The 20,344-nt window shown below is 43.9% G+C and overlaps 1 protein-coding gene across 5 annotated transcripts in view; it reads right to left on the reverse strand.

The window, feature by feature from the left end:
• LOC106576073 (dedicator of cytokinesis protein 4) overlaps window positions 1–20,344 on the reverse strand; it is a 140,046-nt gene that overhangs the window by 82,113 nt on the left and 37,589 nt on the right. For all 5 annotated transcript variants that reach the window (XM_082963840.1, XM_082963839.1, XM_014152946.3 and 2 more), the window contains exons 2-7: window positions 16,483–16,566; window positions 13,667–13,707; window positions 13,316–13,371; window positions 12,925–13,021; window positions 11,625–11,773; window positions 10,951–11,035 (exon numbers count right to left, since the gene is read on the reverse strand). In XM_082963840.1, the coding sequence (XP_082819966.1) occupies window positions 10,951–11,035; window positions 11,625–11,773; window positions 12,925–13,021; window positions 13,316–13,371; window positions 13,667–13,707; window positions 16,483–16,566 (512 nt within the window). The remainder of the gene's footprint in view (window positions 1–10,950; window positions 11,036–11,624; window positions 11,774–12,924; window positions 13,022–13,315; window positions 13,372–13,666; window positions 13,708–16,482; window positions 16,567–20,344) is intronic.

A 20,344-nucleotide genomic window follows, 5' to 3' on the forward strand; every position in this document is an offset into this window, starting at 1 on the left:
CCCTTTTTCAATGAACTGGATTTATTCAGCTTTGACATTCATAAAATATTAAATGATCTAATTCGACTTGAATTAAACGCTTCAAAGGGGACCTAGCTCTGTGAAAATAAAAGGCAGCATTGGCTTTTAAGCTGTTCTGTCTACTCTGGCGTTGGCCTTTCATTTCAGGAGAGGAAAGCGCTTTATATCTGGTTGAGTAGAGCAGGTAAAGGGGGAGAGGGGATTCAGACACACTACAGTTGAAACGTTTGGGGTCACTTAGAAATGTCCTTGTTTTTGAAAGAAAAGCACATTTTTTGTCCATTAAAATAACATCGAATTGATCAGAAATACAGTGTAGACATTGTTAATGTTGTAAATGACTATTGAAGCTGTAAACTGCAGATTTTTTATGGAATATCTTCATGGGCGTACAGAGGCCCATTATCAGCACTCCTGTGTTCCATTGGCACGTAGTGTTAGCTAATCCAAGTTTATCATTTTAAAAGGCTAATTGATCATTAGAAAACCATTTTGCAATTATGTTAGCACAGCTGAAAACTGTTGTTCTGATTAAAGAAGCAATAAAACTGGCCTTCTTTAGACTAGTTAGGTATCTGGAGCATCAGCATTTGTGGGTTCCATTACAGGCTCAAAATGACCAGAAACAAAGACCTTTCTTCTGAAACTCGTCAGTCTATTCTTGTTCTGAGAAATGATGACTATTCCATGCGAGAAATTTCCAAGAAACTGAAGATCTCGTACAATGCTGTGTACTACTCCCTTCATAGAACAGTGCAAACTGGCTCTAACCAGAATAGAAAGTGGGAGGGGGAGTGGGAGGCCCCGGTGCACAACTGAGCAAGAGGACAAGTACATTAGAGTGTATAGTTTGAGAAACAGATGCCTCACAAGTCCTCAACTGGCAACTTCATTAAATAGTACCCGCAAAACACCAGTCTCAACATCAACAGTGAAGAGGCAACTCCGGGATGCTAGCCTTCTAGGCAGAGTTGCAAAGAAAAAGCTATATCTCAGACTGGCCAATAAAAAGAAAAGATTAAGATGGACAAAAGAACACAGACACTGGACAGAGGAAGACTGGAAAAAAGCGTTATGGACAGACAAATCTAAGTTTGAGGTGTTCGGATCACAAAGAAGAACATTCTTGAGAAGTAGAAAAAATGAAAACATGCTGGAGGAGTGCTTGATGCCATCTGTCAAGCATGGTGGAGGCAATGTGATGGTCTGGGGGTGCTTTGGTGGTGTTAAATTGGGAGATTTGTTCAGGGTAAAAGGGATCTTGAAGAAGGAAGGCTATCACTCCATTTTACAACACCATGCCATACCCTGTGGATGGCGCTTAGTTGGAGCCAATTTCCTCCTACAACAGGACAATGACCCAAAGCACAGCTCCAAACAATGCAAGAACTATTTAGGGATAAGGCAGTCAGCTGGTATTCTGTCTATGATGGACTGGCCAGCACAGTCACCGTATCTCAACCCTATTGAGCTGTTGTGGGAGCAGCTTGACCGTATGGTACGTAAGAAATGCCCATCGAGCCAATCCAACTTGTGGGAGGTGCTTCAGGAAGCATGGGATGAAATCTCTTCAGATTACCTCAACAAATTGACAACTAGAATGCCAAAGGTGTGCAAGGCTGTAATTACTGAAAAAGGAGGATTCTTTGACGAAAGCAAACTTTGAAGGACACAATTATTATTTCAATTAAAAATCATTGTTTATAACCTTGTCAATGTCTTGACTATATTTCCTATTCATTTTGCAACTCATTTCATGTATGTTTTCATGGAAAACAAGAAGATTTCTAAGTGACCCCAAACTATTGAACGGTAGTGTATATGTCAAATATATGTTGCATTTTTACGCTTTTGTTCCAATACCCATTAAAGGGGCAATCAGCAGTTGCAGCATTCATTTTTTTGGACATATAAATGAATGATATGTACCCATTGATTCTTGAAGAATATAACGTATAAATGCTTCATGAACTTAGTTCAACTGTCACACCTCCATCAGAACACTTGTTTAACCCCAATGTTTGTAAACAAACCCTGTATAGCCTCAACACATGGTTAAAACTACACATTTTGATATCACGGATGGTCAGTACCTCCATCCATAAGATAATTTCTCCTGACCCATCCCTCAACTTTTTATCAAAACAGTGGTGGGTTAAAATGCTTTTTTTTATTGTTTCAACTGCTGATTGGCCCTTTAAGTGAAGCTGTGGAAAAACTATGCATATTATTTTCCCAGAAATGTGTTAAGCATTCCATTTAATTCCAGAGGTTGCACGTTCACAGCACGCTTCCTTAATAGTCGCCCTAATCTAATTTGTTTCAGTTAATATGCTGCCCTCTTTGTAGAAAAAAAAACTGATGATCGGTCAAACACACACGAGGAAATCAACAAACACACACAAATATCATTTACACCTTTACAGGAAGAATGTCACAACACAGAGTGCTTCAAAGGAATTTTATTTATTCCATTTGCACACACACAGCACAATCAGCCATGTCAAACTGGGATAGAATGAACAGTAGCACAATGTACCCATAGCATCAAGCCTTATGCCCTCTTAAGCACTGTATAATAATGTATTAACTCAACCAGATATACAGTATATCTCTACATTATTATCTGACACAGCAGTGTCTGGGGTAGTACTTTAAAGGCGTCCGCATGCTTCCCAGCCGAAACAGTTTGGAAGAGAATGTGCATTTACTATGACAACATTTTGTGATGTTTTGGTTTGTTTTGGACTTTGTTAAGGGTTGTTCGGACACACAAAATGTTTTCTTGAGGCAAGCTGAAGTTGGTAGCTGAAGTCCACGCCTCTTCATCTGTGATTGGTCAACAGTAGGGATTCTTCAGCAAAGTCTTTGTTGTCATTCAACGAGAGATTACTAGTTTATGATTTTTTTTATTTATTTTGAAATACTGCACCAAACATCTTAGTTAGATGTAAAATTGCACAACTAAGATCTCCTCGGCAAAAATGTAAAAAAGAATGACAGGTTTCTTGAGTTACATTCTGACTATTTTGAGGAAGTGTATACTAGCTACGGCATCTCAAAATGGACATGCAGTACAATTCCCACTTTTCAAGTGAATGTCTGTTAAGGTAGTCCGCGAGCACACTCGTTCGGTTCGCCTCGACGACTTCGTCCACCCGCCAGCCGAACTGAAGCATGCGGACGCCATAATACAGATTATTCACAGCTCACTGCACAAGTCTGCATAAACTTAGGAGAGAAAAAGACTGAGCTCTCATCTTCCTTAGTCACTGTCTGTGTTGGTGCCCAGTACAAGGACAAAAGAAGAACCGGTAGCTAACAACTTAACATGGAGCCAGGTCCCAATCCAAGTCTTTCTTGCACTCTTGCATGCACCCACTCACTCATTCATTCCACCAGATGGCTGCTATAGTCCCTGCCAAGGGGAGAGGACTAATAGAGGTGGAGAAGAGGAAGAAAGAGGGATGAAGGAGGAGAGGAGAGGGCACCCGCAGGCATCGAGACGTTATGTTTTCTGCGGCTCACGTAACAGGGTTAATCGCCCAGTTAAGTTTCATCTGGAATGAATAGGCTTGTGTGACAACTGATAGAGAAGAAAGCTGCTAATGAAATTCTGTCTCAACTATACAGTACGTTAAGCAACCGAGGGGACAAAATGTCTTATGTGACTGTTTCTGCCTCAATACGGGAGGGGAACTAGTACAGTGTAGTATTGTAAGTTAAACGGTTCCAATATTGTTCACATAATATATTTAATAATTATGCCATTGAGCAGACACTTTTATCCAAAGCAACTTAAAGTCATGAATGCATACAGTTTTTACATACGAGTGGTTTTTGGAATCAAACTCACTATCCAGCTGCTACAGAGGCTCTGCTCTGGCCTCTCTGACCTACAGCTCAGTGGTCCTAAACACACATCTGAATTACCTGAAGAGGAGGTTGGCACAATATAGTAGAATAAATGGTGCTTTTTATCACCAAGACTGGGTCCCAATAAAGTCATAATATATATTAATATACCATTTAGCAGACGCTTTTATCCAAAGTGTCTTACATTCATGCGGGCATACATTTTACGTACGGGTGGTCCTGAGAATCGAACCAAGCGCCATGCACCACCAAGTATTCTTGAAGAAATTATTTAGCCGAACAGTCATGCTCTGATGCAAATCATTTGTGCTTTGTTGGCCAAGTGCACCCTGGTATCTCTCTCTAATACTCATTGTAAAAATAGGAACGGCACTGTTGCTCATCTGAAGTGCTTTTTCTGATCGGTAGGATCCAAGATTACGCTTTGGTTCGTTCACCATATTCTATTCAATTTGTGTCTGAAATCAAATAGCGAATTTGACAGATCAATATCAGTTTTTGAATTGGATGAAAGCTAAATTGCTTTCAACACCTCAAGCGCATTGCATAGCTGTGGGAGCAATGTAGCGGCAGCAGCCTATCAGAAGAGCTGGAGGAATGGCCTATTGGGGGTGTGACTTTGTTTGTGCTTTTGGCCACCCGTGAGCTTGAATGTCATTCCAGGTTATATGTTCTTCTTTTATGGTTATATGTTCACTGCCAACACTGAATCTTAAAGAAATTGGAGGATATTTGAAGGAAATCTGATCAAAGTATGAAAAATTACTGTTGCTTCTACATTGATAAAGTTTGAACTTAAAGTTACTGGTCCCCTCCCGTTGATTCATTATTAAGGGGACAAGGCGGAATCATAAGTATCATTTTAATACCCCAACGTGTAACATGATATTCTCTTGCCTAAGAAGGCATGTTTGAAGAGGGGCGTGGTTTATATTTGCTAGATAGCTACTCTACTGGTGCCAAATGTTTACTGTAAGGTGTCAGCAAATATAATTAAAAGTTAACCCTATTTATCTATGGCAAATATACTTATATGTTTCCCCTTTCATTTGTGTCTGGTGTTAGCTAGTTATTGGCTAGCTAGGTCTTCATCTGTGTCTGGTGTTAGCTAGTTACTGGCTAGCTAGGTCTTCATCTGTGTCTGGTGTTAGCTAGTTACTGGCTAACTAGGTCTTCATCGTGTCTGGTGTTAGCTAGTTACTGGCTAGTTAGGTCTTCATCTGTGTCTGGTGTTAGCTAGTTACTGGCAAGCTAGGTCTTCATCTGTGTCTGGTGTTAGCTAGTTACTGGCTAACTAGGTCTTCATCTGTGTCTGGTGTTAGCTAGTTACTGGCAAGCTAGGTCGTCAGTCAGCATGGACAAAAGGGGGGGAGGGTCATTCAAAACTCTGACGCAGTTGTCATGACAACACATCCATCAGTGCTGCTGTGAAACGCATCACAAAAGACATGCCAAACGGGAGAGGTAAAATATATACAGTTGAAGTCTGAAGTTTACATACACTCAGGTTGGAGTCATTAAAACTTGTTTCCAACCACTCCACAAATGTCTTGTTAACAAACAATAGTTTTGGCAAGTCGTTTAGGACATCTACTTTGTGCATGACATGTAATTATTTCACTTATAATTCACTGCATCACAATTCCAGTGGGTCAGAAATGTACATACACTAAGTTGACTGTGCCTTTAAACACCTTGGAAAAAAACAGAAAATTATGTCATGGCTTAGAAGTTCTGATAGGCTAATTGAGTCAATTGGAGGTGTACCTGTGGATGTATTTCAAGACCCGCCTTCAAACTCACTGCCTTTTTGCTTGACATCATGGGAAAATCCAAATAAATCAGCCAAAAAATTGTAGACCTCCACAAGTCTGGTTCATCCCTGGGAGCAATTTCCAAATGCCTGAAGGTACCACGTTCATCTGTACAAACAATAGTACGCAAGTATAAACACCATGGGACCACGCAGCCATCATACCGCCCAGGAAGGAGACGCGTTCCATCTCCTAGAGATGAACATACTTTGGTGCGAAAAGTGCAAATCAATCCCAGAACAACATCAAAGGACCTTGTGAAGATGCTGGAGGAAACAGGTACAAAAGTATCTATATCCACAGTAAAACGAGTCCTATATCGACATAACCTGAAAGGCCGCTCAGCAAGGAAGAAGCCACTGCTCCATGGGGACAACGATCATACTTTTTGGAGAAATGTCCTCTGGTCTGATGAAACAAAAATAGAACTGTTTGGCCATAATGACCATCATTATGTTTGGAGGAAAAAGGGGGATGCTTGCAAGCCGAAGAACACCATATATTGAAGCAACATCTCAAGACATCAGTCAGGAAGTTAAAGCTTGGTCGCAAATTGGCCTTCCAAATGGACAATGACCCCAAGCATACTTCCAAAGTTGTGTCAAATTGGCTTAAGGACAACAAAGTGAAGGTATTGGAGTGGCCATCACAAAGCCCTGACCTCAATCTTATAGAAAATTTGTGGGCAGAACCAAAAAAGCATGTGCGAGCAAGGAGGCCTGACTCAGTTACACCAGCTCTGTCAGGAGGAATGGGCCAAAATTCCCCCAACTTATTGTGGGAAGCTTGTAGAAGGCTACCCGAAACGTTTGACCCAAGTTAAACAATTTAAAGGCAATGCTACCGAAATCTAATTGAGTGTATGTAAACTTCTGACCCACTGGGAATGTGATGAAAGAAATAAAAGCTGAAATAAATCACTCCCTCTACTATTATTCTGACATTTCACATTCTTAAAATAAAGTGGTGATCCTAACTGACCTAAGACAGGGAATTTTTACTAGGGTTAAATGTAAGGAATTGTGAAAAACTGAGTTTAAATGTATTTGGCTAAGGTGTATTTAAACTTCCGATTTCAGCTGTGTGTGTGTGTGTGTGTGTGTGTGTGTGTGTGTGTGTGTGTGTGTGTGTGTGTGTGTGTGTGTGTGTGTGTGTGTGTGTGTGTGTGTGTGTGTGTGTGAGAGATATATATATATATTTTTTTTAATCGTTGATGCAATTTCAATGTTGTTTGAGTTGCTTTGTGCATCACCAATGTAGCTTGAGGTGATTTTTGCTGCAACACTGCATCCAAGTTGCTTGGCATAGATGTTTCAAAAGAGCTGTCACTCAAGGTGAGCTCATGAATATAAGCTCCTCCTGGTAGTTAACCATGAGAGGAAAAAGTACTTTTCAGAATGACTGTACAGGATTTTTTAATAATATCTGCATCAGTAATGTGATATTAAAGAGCTGGTCACAATATTGTAACCAGTTAGTGTGAAAGTCGTTTGTAAAGAAAGTGATATATATATATATATATATATATATATATATATATATATAAATAAATAAAAAGTTTGAATTTGTTATTTTTTAGGTTGAACAAAAGGATAAAAGTAAGTTCAATGTTGAAAGAAATAGGTTGCAACTTGAAATGTAGGTTTGTTAATAATCAAATATAACAGTTGGCATTGAATCATATTTGGTTTCAACAAACGTTTTTAACATTTTTTTTTAAACCTAACCCATTTACTTGTAAATAGTGACACATTTTTTTTTAGGTTGATCCAAATAGTCATTTTTTACAGTGCACACCTATAGTAACTGTAGGGCTTGGTCGATGGACTCAGAGAGAAGACATTTCCTCATCTGCTTGTACATACACAAGTTTAATCCTCCAAAGCACTCCATCCGCAACTAGGGCTGTGGCGGTCATATAATTATGTCAGCCGGTTATTGTCATGCGAAAGACTGCCGGGCTCACGGTAATTGACCGTTAATTAACACAAACACGTTTAGCATCTGCAGGCCTCCACACACACACAAGATGCTGATGCGCACGCCTTTGGAACATACAAAGTAAAAAAGTATAATAAATCAATTGAATATACACCATCACAGTAAATCGATTGTTTATTTTAGGCAGGTCTAAAGAAACATTATGATATACAGAAAATTATTTCAGAAGAACAGAATATGAGTTGGCCTACTGTATGTTATCTGGCTATGTGCCATGCCATAGGCTGTAGCTTTGTTCATTTGTTCATGCCATTACTTTATATTATATGATTTTATAGTAAGAAGATTATTATATTTTTCCCCATTGCGGAGCTAGAGTGAGCATACGAAGTAGCTATGTTGAGCGTAAAAGTGATCATTTGAAACAGGTCCTATATGCTAGATTTAGAGGTACTTGACAACTTTAACTGTGAATGATAAAAACCTTTGAATGCCTAAGAAATCCAAAGATATATGGGCTGCATGATACGACGTTAGGCTATTGACGATTTGAGAAAGTGCCAAAAAAAAAGCTTGCCTCAGGCTGCACACGCCGTTCTGTCATCAAGTGATCATTATTTCACCCATCAGACTATTCTCAAATTAATCTTGTCTTTACTAATATGTAAAATTTGCTTCGATTTAGAATGGCCCATTATGAAAATGGGCAGGAACAGACATAATAAGAAAAAGACATCAGTCGTATGCACTTGAATAGCGAATGGAGGGCCACTTTCCCGCTGGTTCGTCTCATGTCGGGTAGGCTACTCCGGTTATTTCACTGCATAGCAGGATTATATTCCGTCCAAACTCTGTATGCCATGGCCTCTCCAACCCTGTTCCTGCAGCTACCCAGTTCTTCATTTGGGAAATCAAGTGAAATCTGTTCGGGAACAGCGATAGTAACATGTTTTCCCAACAAAACATACACAAAATGATCAAAAGTAAGTGGACACCTGCTCATCAAACATCTCATTCCAAAATTATGGGCATTAATATGGAGCTAGGCCTGAGTTGCAGTCGGCGTTCCAATTAATCCAAAAGGTATTCGATGGGGTTGAGGTCAGGGCTCTGTGCAGGCTAGTCAAGTTCTTCCACACCAATCTCATTTCTGTATGGACCTCGCTATGTGCACGGGGGCACTGTCATGCTGAAACAGGAAAGGGCCTTCCCCAACCTGTTGCCACAAAGTTGGAAGCACAGAATCGCCTAGAATGTCATGGTATGCTGTAGCGTTAAGATTTCCCTTCACTGGAACTAAGGAGCCCAGCCCAAACCATGAAAAAGAGTCCCACACCATAATTCCTCCTCCACCAAACTTTACAGTTGGCAAGTAGCGTTCTCCTGGCATCCGCCAAAACCAGATTCGTCTGTTGGACTGCCAGATAGTGAAGCGTGATTCATCACTCCAGAGAACGTGTTTCCAGAGAACGTGTTGCAACCGAGGACACCCGATTTTTATGCGTTACCTGCTTCAGCACTCAGCGGTACCGTTCTGTAAGCTTGTGTGGCCTACCACATTGCGGCTGAGCCGTTGTTGCTCCTAGATTTTTCAACGTCACAATAACAGCACTAACAGTTGACTGAGGCAGCTCTAGCAATGCATACATTTTTGTTGGACTTGTTGGAAAGGTGGCATCATATGACGGTGCCACGTTGAACGTCACTGAGCTCTTCAGTAAGGCCATTCTACTGCTAATACTTGTCTATGGAGATTGCATGGTTGTGTGTTCAATTTTATACACCTGTCAGCAACAGGTGTGGCTGAAATAACCAAATCCACTCATTTGAAGGCGTGTCCACATACTTTTGTATTTCATTAAACTGTTGACGTCCCCTCTCTCTGCGCACTGAAGAGGAGAGAGGGGAGGAGATGGAAACGCACTGTGGTAAGATATTCTGTAGCTAAAGGTAATGTGTCAGCCTATTAATTATGAAATATAAAAATGCCCTATTACTAGGCTATTTAAATACAAATTCATTATAATGTAGGCTAACTCTGAATTTGTTTAATTTAGGCTAGACCAATTACGTACCAAAGATATTGTAAATCCGTTTTTTTTGTAATGTTTTTCTGCCTTCTGTAATATGCAGGTAGGGTATATATGTTGTATAACAGAACAGTCATTTTAATTCAGTGGGTTTTCAGGCTTGGGCTCATATAGGCCTATCAGTATGCATAATTCTCTAATATGCATATGGCTGTTTTAAATGAATCATCACCTTATTAAAAAGCGCTGTCCATTTCGTTGTGTTAGGCTTTGAAACAACATCCCCAATGACCATGTTTTCCACTCAGTTTCAACCTGCTGTTGAACTTCTTTCTTCAAATTGATCATCACAGTGAGGTGAGTTTTAAAAGCGCATACTGTTTTGATGTGTTTTTCAAACCCATTTGCATTGATGTTAGAGTGGTTAGAGGGACAATAGAGCCCTGAGTACCAGGCCATTAGAGACCTGATGATCCTTAGCGAGTCGGGTACTACCAACACATGTCCAGAGTGCATAACAGGAGATTACCATGACTCAATGGTCACATAGAATTTGACCGCAGTCATGACTCATGACTGCCGGTGTCGCAGTAAAGCAGCCGCAGCCACAGCAGCAGCCCCATCTACAACTCAGTAAAACCACACAATGAGGGACACAAATAAAGATATGCCTTTGTCACCAAACAAATTAAAAACGGGTCCTCTGCTGCCGTTGTCATGATGATGGCGATGTTATTGTTGTTTTGCATCCATGACGACAACAGTAATTTGTTTTGTTCTTCCCCTGTTGTGTTTTCCGTCTCAGTTACTAAGGAATCACTGTAATTTTCCACCCGCATTAGGCTTTTACTTCTCTCATCCCTCACTCCCCTCTTTCGCATCCCCTGTACATTATTTTTTCAGCAAAAAAAAAGGACTAAGTGCCTCACATCAGGATTGGAGCATCAGGCAGGGGATGTGGTCGCTATGGTTTCGGGGTGGGAGACAGAAGGGGTGGAGGAAAGCGCTGCCTGGGGAGGAGAGTGAGGAAGGGAAAGACGAAGGGAGACTCTAATGTACCTTTATTCTGCCTTAAAGAGTAAAATACGCGCCTGAATTACAAATGAGAATACTGGCAAACACGCAGCAGTCGCTAGGGCTAGCTATGTGGCTAATGCTAGAGAAAGGTAAAGCGGACAGTGGATTGATGAGGATAGTGAGTGGGGAATACACAGTAACAAGAGAACAGTGTTCAGACAATTGTTCCTGGTTTTGGGAATAGAACTCACCAGTTTGAAGAGTTCTGTGACGCTGATCTCGTCTGGGTCCACCATGCTGAACTCCCTGCGGGGTACCAGGTCCAAACTCAGCTGTCTGGAACACACACAAACAACAGGACTGTCAGTGCATCAAACCATTCAGACAGAACACACTTGACAGAACTGCAAGTCTGCTATAGTCTCACAGGGACATAGAGGCATAGAGGGGTACACACACACACACACACACACACACACACACACACACACACACACACACACACACACACCACACACACACACACACACACACACACACACACACACACACACACACACTAATATCCCAGGGATAGATAAGTCTTTCAAAGCATGGGATGGTATAAGACAAGGAGAGGCAGTGTCACCAAACTCTTCAAACTAGTGTTGCAGGGAGAGCCGTCTCATCTGTCCACACCCAACAGCAAGGGACTGACAGGTGTGGTTTTATCCCTTCTGCCCGGGAGACAGAAACGCAGTGGAAAGTGTTTGTGTCTGTTTGATACAAAATGAAAAGTGTGTGTGTCTGTATGAACGTGTGGTGTGTCTGTTTGAAGGGGAACGGAACTGATTGAGCACAGCATGTGCCTGGGGAGAGAGTGACATTAAAGACAGAGGGACTGGGGACTGGGATGCAGGAATGTTTCTCTCTCTCCACTACTCACTCGTTTCCCCAGTCCAACCTGGCAGTGATGTGCTGTTTGACGTCTTTCATGCGGTCGTTGGTGAGGTGACCAACCAGAACCTGTCTCCTCAGGTCCAGGATCTCATTCATTACGTGCCACAACCGATGGAACAGATCCCCATCATTCTTCTACAGAGAGAGAGAGACAGCGAGAGAGAGACAGCGAGAGAGAGACAGCGAGAGAGAGACAGCGAGACAGCGACAGCCATACAGAGAGACAGCGAGAGAGAGAGCCAGACAGAGAGACAGCGAGAGACAGCGAGAGACAGCGAGAGAGAGCGAGAGAGAGCGAGCGAGCGCGAGAGAGAGCGAGAGAGAGCGAGAGAGAGCGAGCGAGAGAGCCAGACAGCGAGAGAGAGCGAGAGAGCCAGAGAGCCAGAGAGCGAGAGAGCCAGACAGCCAGAGAGCCAGAGAGCCAGAGAGCCAGAGAGCCAGAGAGCCAGAGAGCCAGAGAGCCAGAGAGCCAGAGAGCCAGAGAGCCAGACAGCGAGAGAGAGCGAGCGAGAGAGAGACAGAGAGCCAGACAGCGAGAGCGAGACAGCGAGAGAGAGAGAGAGAGAGAGACAGCGAGAGAGAGAGAGAGAGAGAGAGAGAGAGAGAGAGAGAGAGAGAGAGAGTGTGAGAGAGAGAGAGAGAGAGAGAGAGAGAGAGAGAGAGAGACAGCGACCGAGAGAGAGCGCAAGCGAGAGAGAGCGAGAGACAGCGAGAGAGAGAGAGCGAGAGCGAGAGAGCGAGAGCGAGAGACAGCGAGAGAGAGAGAGCGAGAGACAGCGAGAGAGAGAGCGAGCGAGAGCGAGCGAGAGACAGCGAGAGCGAGCGAGAGAGAGAGCGAGAGACAGCGAGAGCGAGAGAGAGAGAGCGCGAGAGAGAGAGCGAGAGAGAGACAGCGAGAGAGAGACAGCGAGAGAGAGACAGCGAGAGAGAGACAGCGAGAGAGAGACAGCGAGAGAGAGACAGCGAAAGAGAGACAGCGAGAGAGAGACAGCGAGAGAGAGAAAACACAAGCAATGTTACTAATTAATATGCAGAAAAAAAAAGCTTCCACTGTTTGCTGCAGGAAAAACACCTGAGGCTAAATGTATTGCCCACTAGTTTAAAGGCATTCCCTGTCTGTGAGGGTTAATACTCAGGTCTATTCTCCTCTCTGCAGGATGTGTGGGGTACACATGGGAACATGCACGTACATGTGTGTGCGTGCATGTGTTTGCATGCATGTGTGTATGTGTAAATTCATGCATGTCTGTGCGAATTCCTGCACATGCGTGCTGAACAGTCTTTACCACGTAGAGCCGCTTCCACATGGCCCCCCAGTCTCTCAGGGTCGATGTCATCTCAGTGATAACAGAGTCCTCTGTGGGGATGACGGTCTCAAACTGCCTGTGGGTCAGAGACAGAGGAGAGAGGGGCATCACGTTACAACAGTATAACTACCGAGCATGGGTTAAAATACACATTCATAACAACGCAGCGTCATTATGACAGGCTGGTAGAAGAAGTACTCAACCTCCGTTCTGTTATTATGACGTGAATCTGAATGTTTATCTAACGTTTCCTTTCCACCAAACTGACATAAACCTACCTCACCTTCCAGACTGGCTGATCTAATAAGGCTGTTTGCCTTCTCAGAGAGAGACACAGGGAGACACACACAGAAACAGACACAATACTTACCCTTTGTTCTTGATATGGGCGTTCTTCAAGTGAATGTAAGTGCATGGGAAAATACCCTGGGGGAGAGAATAAACAAGCTAATGAATGGTGAATGTCATTCTAACTGTATCATTAAACGGCACTACCATTAACACATTCTGTTAGCGAGCGTAAACGATGCATATAATCAATACAAATTAATAACGCGTGTGTGTGTGTGTGTGTCAACTTGACATTATTAAACTATGAGCCTCTCCCTACTGACCTGCTCACTGCACAGCCCTCAGATCAAAGCAGAGAGCTGATATTTCTGAATCTGAAAATAGCAGCTGCGCTGACAGCCTCAATAACACACAAGAGACTCTCACCCACCTTGGCATTTGGATTCTTATGGACGAACCCCCTGTACCAGCCTGAGGAGACAAAAAATAATAATTTTCCTCGTGTCACCGTGACTTTCAGACCCGCTATCTTTCTTTCTATCACTACTTTTGACCAGAGCAGAGTTACAGGGTTGCCGTTTGGGACACAGCCCGGGTTACTGACGTGTCGCCACTTCAGCGCCGACCACACCAGTCGTCGAGCTGCCGAGCTGTAAAACGAAGAAAAAAAACGGCCAGCTGGAACACTATCACGGGAGGCAGGATCTGTCGCTGCCCCGTTTACTGCAGCCTACCAGGCCCGGTGTTACATGGCACTGAGCACCCAGTATTTGTTGTGGCCACCGGCCAAGCTGGTGAGCCAGGGAGGTGTCAGTAGCACCGGGAGCTGTAAGTAGCACCAGGAAGTGTAAGAAGAACTAGTAACCTAAGGTCATAATGTGCTACTCGTGTTAAAGAGGTGAGAGTGAGCCTCACTGCTGCCACTTCCTTGTGGTCTAGCCTACTGATGGACCTCCACTAGGCATTTTCTTTACGAAACTCTTTCTAGGTTTCGCTTGGCCAGAGTGTCCGAGAAGAAGAGGTCGTACGTTACCTATCACACTACTGTATCAGCACCGGCAGAAGCCCTTTTTTAGTAACTTGTCACCTCTCTAGTACAGAATAGATAGACCTTCTGGTCAACACCCTTGTCTTTGGGTTGTGGGGACTGGGACATATTGTATTTTGTCCCTTCCTCCAAACCAAACACATACACTACATGACCAAAAGGTATGTGGACACCTGCTCGTCCAACATCTCATTCCAAAGTCATGGGTATTAAAATGGAGTTTGTCCCCCCCCCCCCCCCCCCTTTGCTGCGATAACAGCCTCCACTCTTCTGGGAAGGCTTTCCACTAGACGTTGGAACATTGCTGCGGGGACTGCTTCCATTCAGCCACAACAGCATTAGTGAGGTCGGACACTGATGTTGGGCGATTAGGCCTGGCTCACAGTCGGCGCTCCAATTCATCCCAAAGGTGTTCAATGGGGTTGAGGTCAGGGCTCTGTACAGGCCAGTCAAGTTCTTCCACACCGATGTCGACAAACCATTTCTGTACGGACCTCGCTTTGTGCATCGGGGCATTGTCAGGCTGAAACAGGAAATGGCCTTCCCCAAACTGTTGCTACAAAGTTGGAAGCACAGAATCATCTAGAACGTCACTGTATGCTGTAATGTTAAGATTTCCCTTCACTGGAACTAAGGGGCCTGAACCATGAAAAACAGCCCCAACCATTATTTCTCCTCCACCAAACTTTACAGTTGGCACTATGCATTGGGGCAGGTAGCGTTATCCTAGCATCCGTCAAACGCAGATTCATTCGTCGGACTGCCAGGTGGCGAAGCTTGATTCTTCACTCCAGAAAATGCGTTTCCACTGCTCCAGAGTCCAATGGCGGCGAGATTCCCACCACTCCAGCCGACGCTTGGCATTGCGCATGGTGATCTTAGGCTTGTGTGCGGCTGCTTGGCCATAGAAACCCATTTCATGAAGCTCCTGACGAACAGTTCTTGTGCTGACGCTGCTTCCAGAGGCAGTTTGGAACAATGGTAGTGAGTGTTGCAACCGAGGACAGACAATTTTTTACACGCTACAGCACTCAGCGGTCCCGTTCTGTGAGCTTTCGAGGCCTACCACTTCACGGCTGAGTCGCTGTTGCTCATATTGACTTCCAAATTGCCTCTGGAAGCAACATCGGCACAAGAGCTGTTCGTCGAGAGCTTCATGAAATACGTTTCCACTTCACAATAAAAACCACTTATAATTTACCGGGGCAGCTCTAGCAGGGCAGACGTTTGATGAACTGAGCTGTTGGAAAGGTGGCATCCTATGACAGTGCCACAGTGAAAGTCACTGAGCTCTTCTGTAAGGCCATCTTACTGCCAATGTTTGTCTACAGAGATTGCATGGCTGTGTGCTCGATTTTATACACCTGTCAGCAACAGATGTGGCTGAAATAGTCTAAACCACTCATTTGAGGGGGGGTGTCCACATACTTCTGCATTTACAGTGTATATTAGATGTCAGATCATTTCCTTTGGGGAGTTTGGAATGCATCATCAGCCATCTCAGACGGATCTGTCATCTGTCTGTCTGTGTCCTTGAGCAACAACAGGAAGTGAGATCGTGACGCCCTGAAAAGGGAGGAAGGTTGCGTCAATGCTGTGTAAGTTAGCTGGGTGGAAACAGGAAAGTGTGACGGGCACCTGCTCTGCTCTGTCTGAAACTATGTCAAAAATGAACCCGTGAGTGTGTGCACCTCGGCCTTGAGGCTCACACACTCCTTCGCAATACACAGCCAAGCAGGGCCCACACACCACACACACACACACACACACACACACACACACACACACACACACACACACACACACACACACACACACACACACACACACACACACACACACACACACACACACACACACACACACACACACACACACACACACAGCTCAGTGTGGGCGGGAAGCAGGAACCGAAGTCATCTCCCTCTCGCGGCACAGGAAACAGTAGCAAACTGAGAGCCTCCACAAACGTTTATCTCATCAAATACAAATACAAAAAAAAAGAAAAGTCTATTAACATTTCATGTGCAACACAATACTCCTGGAGGGACAGAATGGGGAAGGAAACGTGGCCCAACTTCAAAGGTTGACTACAGCCCCAGTAGCAACCCATCTGTGAGTCACAGTGGCTGTCTATGAAGCTCGAAGGGGGAATCATGGTTTATGTGGGTGTGAAATGAGTAGAGGTTATCAGTTACCTTCACATTTCTCCAGGAGCTGCACCGTGTCCCCAATCTCCAATGGCAAGCCATGCTGGACCGTCCCTCTGAAACTGGCCAGCACTGAAACACAATAGACGATATACTTTAATACCTGTGTGTATTTTTACGTGTAACTAGGTAGCACACACCAACAACACACACACACAGTGAAAAAAAAAAAAAAGTCTTAAATCACTCTTTTCATTTCACTAGAATTGAATCTGAGCTCAACTGTCTTGACTGAGGTTGTGCTGTGATTTGTTTCTAGTGTTCCCTGGACAGACAGAAACAGAGAAGAGAATGGCCTGCTGGCTGCTGGTAGATTGAGTAAGCCTCTGGGTGTCAGGCTGAACTACAGGGAAAATAAGCTGGGAATATAATGTCATCCTGGGTCTTTCTGCTTGAAGGGCTCTAGGAGGGAAGCAACACCTGCGGAGGCTTAAGAGTAGGACTCTCTTTGATGAGAAGCACGGTCAGTTAGAGGGAGAGAGAGCCTGGAGAACAGGGGCAGGGTGGGGAGGAGAGAGAAAGAGAGGAGGGAGGCAGAGAGACAGAGAGAAAGAAGAAGAAAAAAAAGCGAGAGAGGGAGCGAAAAAGCGAGCAAGAGAGAAAAATAAAGAGTAACATCTCAGTCGATCAGCACAGGGCACTTTGCTCTAACAGCGTCTAATAGCTGGGTTAGCAGCGAGGAGTGTCGACAGATGCCATTCTCTGTGGTTCTGAGAAACAGGACATGATAACAGCACTCAGAGAATTTTCCAAGCTGCCACACTGGGGGAAACACATCTAATAGGGATAGTACTACGACATGGAAATGAGGAAGACTGGAGTCAGGCAAGGGTTTTGAAGAGGGTTTCATTTCATGGGGCACACGGCAACCTTGTTTACCTGACCTGGCTGCAAAGTCAGTGAAACTTTAATTGGGAGGTTCCGCTACATGAAATATAACTTCAAACACACTTCACTTGCACCGTGCTAACTCTTGAACCACAAGTAGAGTTTTCCAGCTGCAGTGTACTAAATGATGCAATTTTAAGTAGAGTTTTTAATCGTTTCTTGGTAATCCATTCCCCAGCTGTTGTCTGTCTGCTAACTGGCATGGCTCTTTTCCAGAGATGTTGGCACCTGAAAGGTGTTCACTCAGCGGGGAAAATATTTTTTATTTTCTCTCCAGGGGAGTGGAGGAAGTGCCGCCTTAAAGGCAGGACAGCACACACACACACACACACACACACACACAGGAAAGAAAGAAGGGGACATGATGTGATACAGCCTGGATTTGAACCAGGGACTGTAGTGACACCTCTTGCACTGAGATACAGTGCCTTAGACCGCTGCGCCACTCGGGAGTCCATAAAAAAAAAAAGCCTCTCACACAAATATAGCAAAACCACAGATATGAAATGTGTACATGAACACAGGCACGCACATAGCCTCATAGCGGTGAACCTGTCACACAGGGCAGGGCCCATGTTTCCAGTCGGCTTGGTCTGAGCCAGGAGTTCAGTCACCACAAGTTGTGCTCTGCTCTGCTGTGACACACATCTACCTCGTGGGCAAACGGCTGTTCCTATTTCTGACCAGGCAGCCTCGTTCATGCTGAACTAACTTAGACATTACGTAAAGACTGCAGGAAACTGAAGAGAAAAAAAAAGACACACACACACGAATTCAGGAACTGGGATAAAAGTCAAACTTAAATAAAAGTCCTGGACTGAACAGTGACTGAGATCCATGAACTTATATGACAATATCTACTTCAGACTTGAGCTGTAAAGACGAATGTCCAAACGGGAAGTAGGTAACTACTGTAATGCTCCATTCCTGAGCCAAAGTGGAGACTTAGTCGCACTGACGTCCAGTAATCTACCCATGGGCTGCGTGCGACCGCGACTCTCACCTTGCCCTAATCCTAAGGCAGTCCCCCCAAAGCCAGAGAGAAGACTGACTGTGTACTGTGAGCTCAGTGTTCTGCCCAGGGTGGATGGGGAAAGGCAGGCAGATCAGTACAAAGAGTGTTTGTGTGAATTAGGCTTACATGTGCTTTAGGCTGCCATTTGGAGTCTAGGCCTGTCAAGTGATCCTACAGTTGGTTTTGTCAGTCTCCCTCTAAGCTCCTTATAGGAACATGATGCAGACCACTGGTTCAGACAGGCTTTGGTGTAGTTTGTTGTGTTCAAAAGGCATCAGGTTTCACAGGTTGTACTGAATTGATCAAGCAATACCAGGTTTACAGCTAGCTAGGTATTACACAGACCTTGGTGTCACGTGTTCAAACCACGCAAGATGTAAAAGGTAAGTAGCTACCAATGAGTGTGGCAGGCATAACAACAACAACAACAACAACAACAACGTTTGACAGGATACTTTAAAAGAATATTAAAATCAAATCAAAATGTATTTGTCACATACACATGGTTAGCGGATGTTAATGCGAGTGTAGCGAAATGCTTGTGCTTCTAGTTCCGATAAAACAGTTGTCTTGCATGAACCAGACAGAATATTCAGAGAAGACAACGAAACATACATAGCAGGTTCTTAGTACAGAGAGTATCTGCCAAAAGAACTCGAAAAACAAATTGTAGTCGACTCCAGCCAATGAGCAAATTGAGTTCAAAAGGCTCCATAAAAGTGGTTTTAACAGCCCGGCCTCGCCCCCTTTCTCTCTGATTTGTGTTCCGACAACGAATCACACTCGTAATCCACTCCTCCGTCATCAATTATTCAACACATCATTAATATGCTAATTCGTCGCCACAGACACGGGTGGTCCATTGACCCTGCTGCCAGAAATGAGCTGTTGGAAATGAGTTGTTGGATTCCTACTCCAATCCACACATACTGGAATGTAATGTAATCAGGTTAATAAATAATGGCGAGAACGGGACCGCACTCGAGTTGCAGGAAGTTGCAAAAAACAATTAATCAGCAGTAAGTGATATTCAAAATGGAAGGTGACATCCCTCGCTTTTCCCCTGCTCTTATCCGTCCCTCCTCTCGTTCCCTCCCTCCCTTCGCTATGTGCAAGGCTGTGAGTTGAGGATGGTTAAGTCCTGCTTTATTTATACTCTGGCGTCTGCAGAATTTACATCTCAAGCCACAGCCATCTGCTTGGGTTTGACTTCACAACCATGAAACGGTTGGGTTTCATAACGGGAACTCTGACAGCAGAGTTAGAATATCCAAATTCCATATAGAATCAGTGACTTTTTCAAAGTTCTGAACAGATCCTTAATGTTCTCTGGTAGGGATGCACGATATATCGGTGAACATATCGGAATCGGCCGACATTAGCTACAGCCTGGATTCGAACCGAGCCTCTTGCACTGAGATGCAGTGCCTTAACACACACATGGATCTAACTATTTAACTGTACTAGAATACTTAAAAGGCCGCCAAAAAAATTGGGCAAGGTTTTTTGGCAAGGAAAATATCAGCTATAGGACAAAAATGTAATATCGGTGCATCACTATTCTCTGGCAAAGGGCTGGTAGTTGGTACAGGCATGCCATTGTGGCTTTGACACGGGTAGAGAAACAGCAGTATTTCTGCCATACAGCGGAGCCCCAATCGAAACAAAGACAGCATCTGTCTAAGACTGTCTTTTTATTGCTTTGCTGTGCCATTTTATGGACTCGACCGTGGCCAAAATGCTCTCTATTCTAGCTATGCGAATAAACATGACAGAGTAACCCAGAATTAACAATGTTGTTTGAATGGGTCCCAACCCATTATGTCCCAGTTCTAGAGAAACATTACAGTTGGACATTCTGCGGAGAACAGGCATGCTTCTTTAAATACCCACTCCTAACATATTTTTTCCACTGTGTTACTGACACAAGGCAATGACTCAGCCCCC

This window comes from Salmo salar, chromosome 17 (assembly GCF_965601325.2).
Source record: "Salmo salar chromosome 17, fSalSal1, whole genome shotgun sequence".
In the NCBI taxonomy this organism is placed as follows: domain Eukaryota; kingdom Metazoa; phylum Chordata; class Actinopteri; order Salmoniformes; family Salmonidae; genus Salmo; species Salmo salar.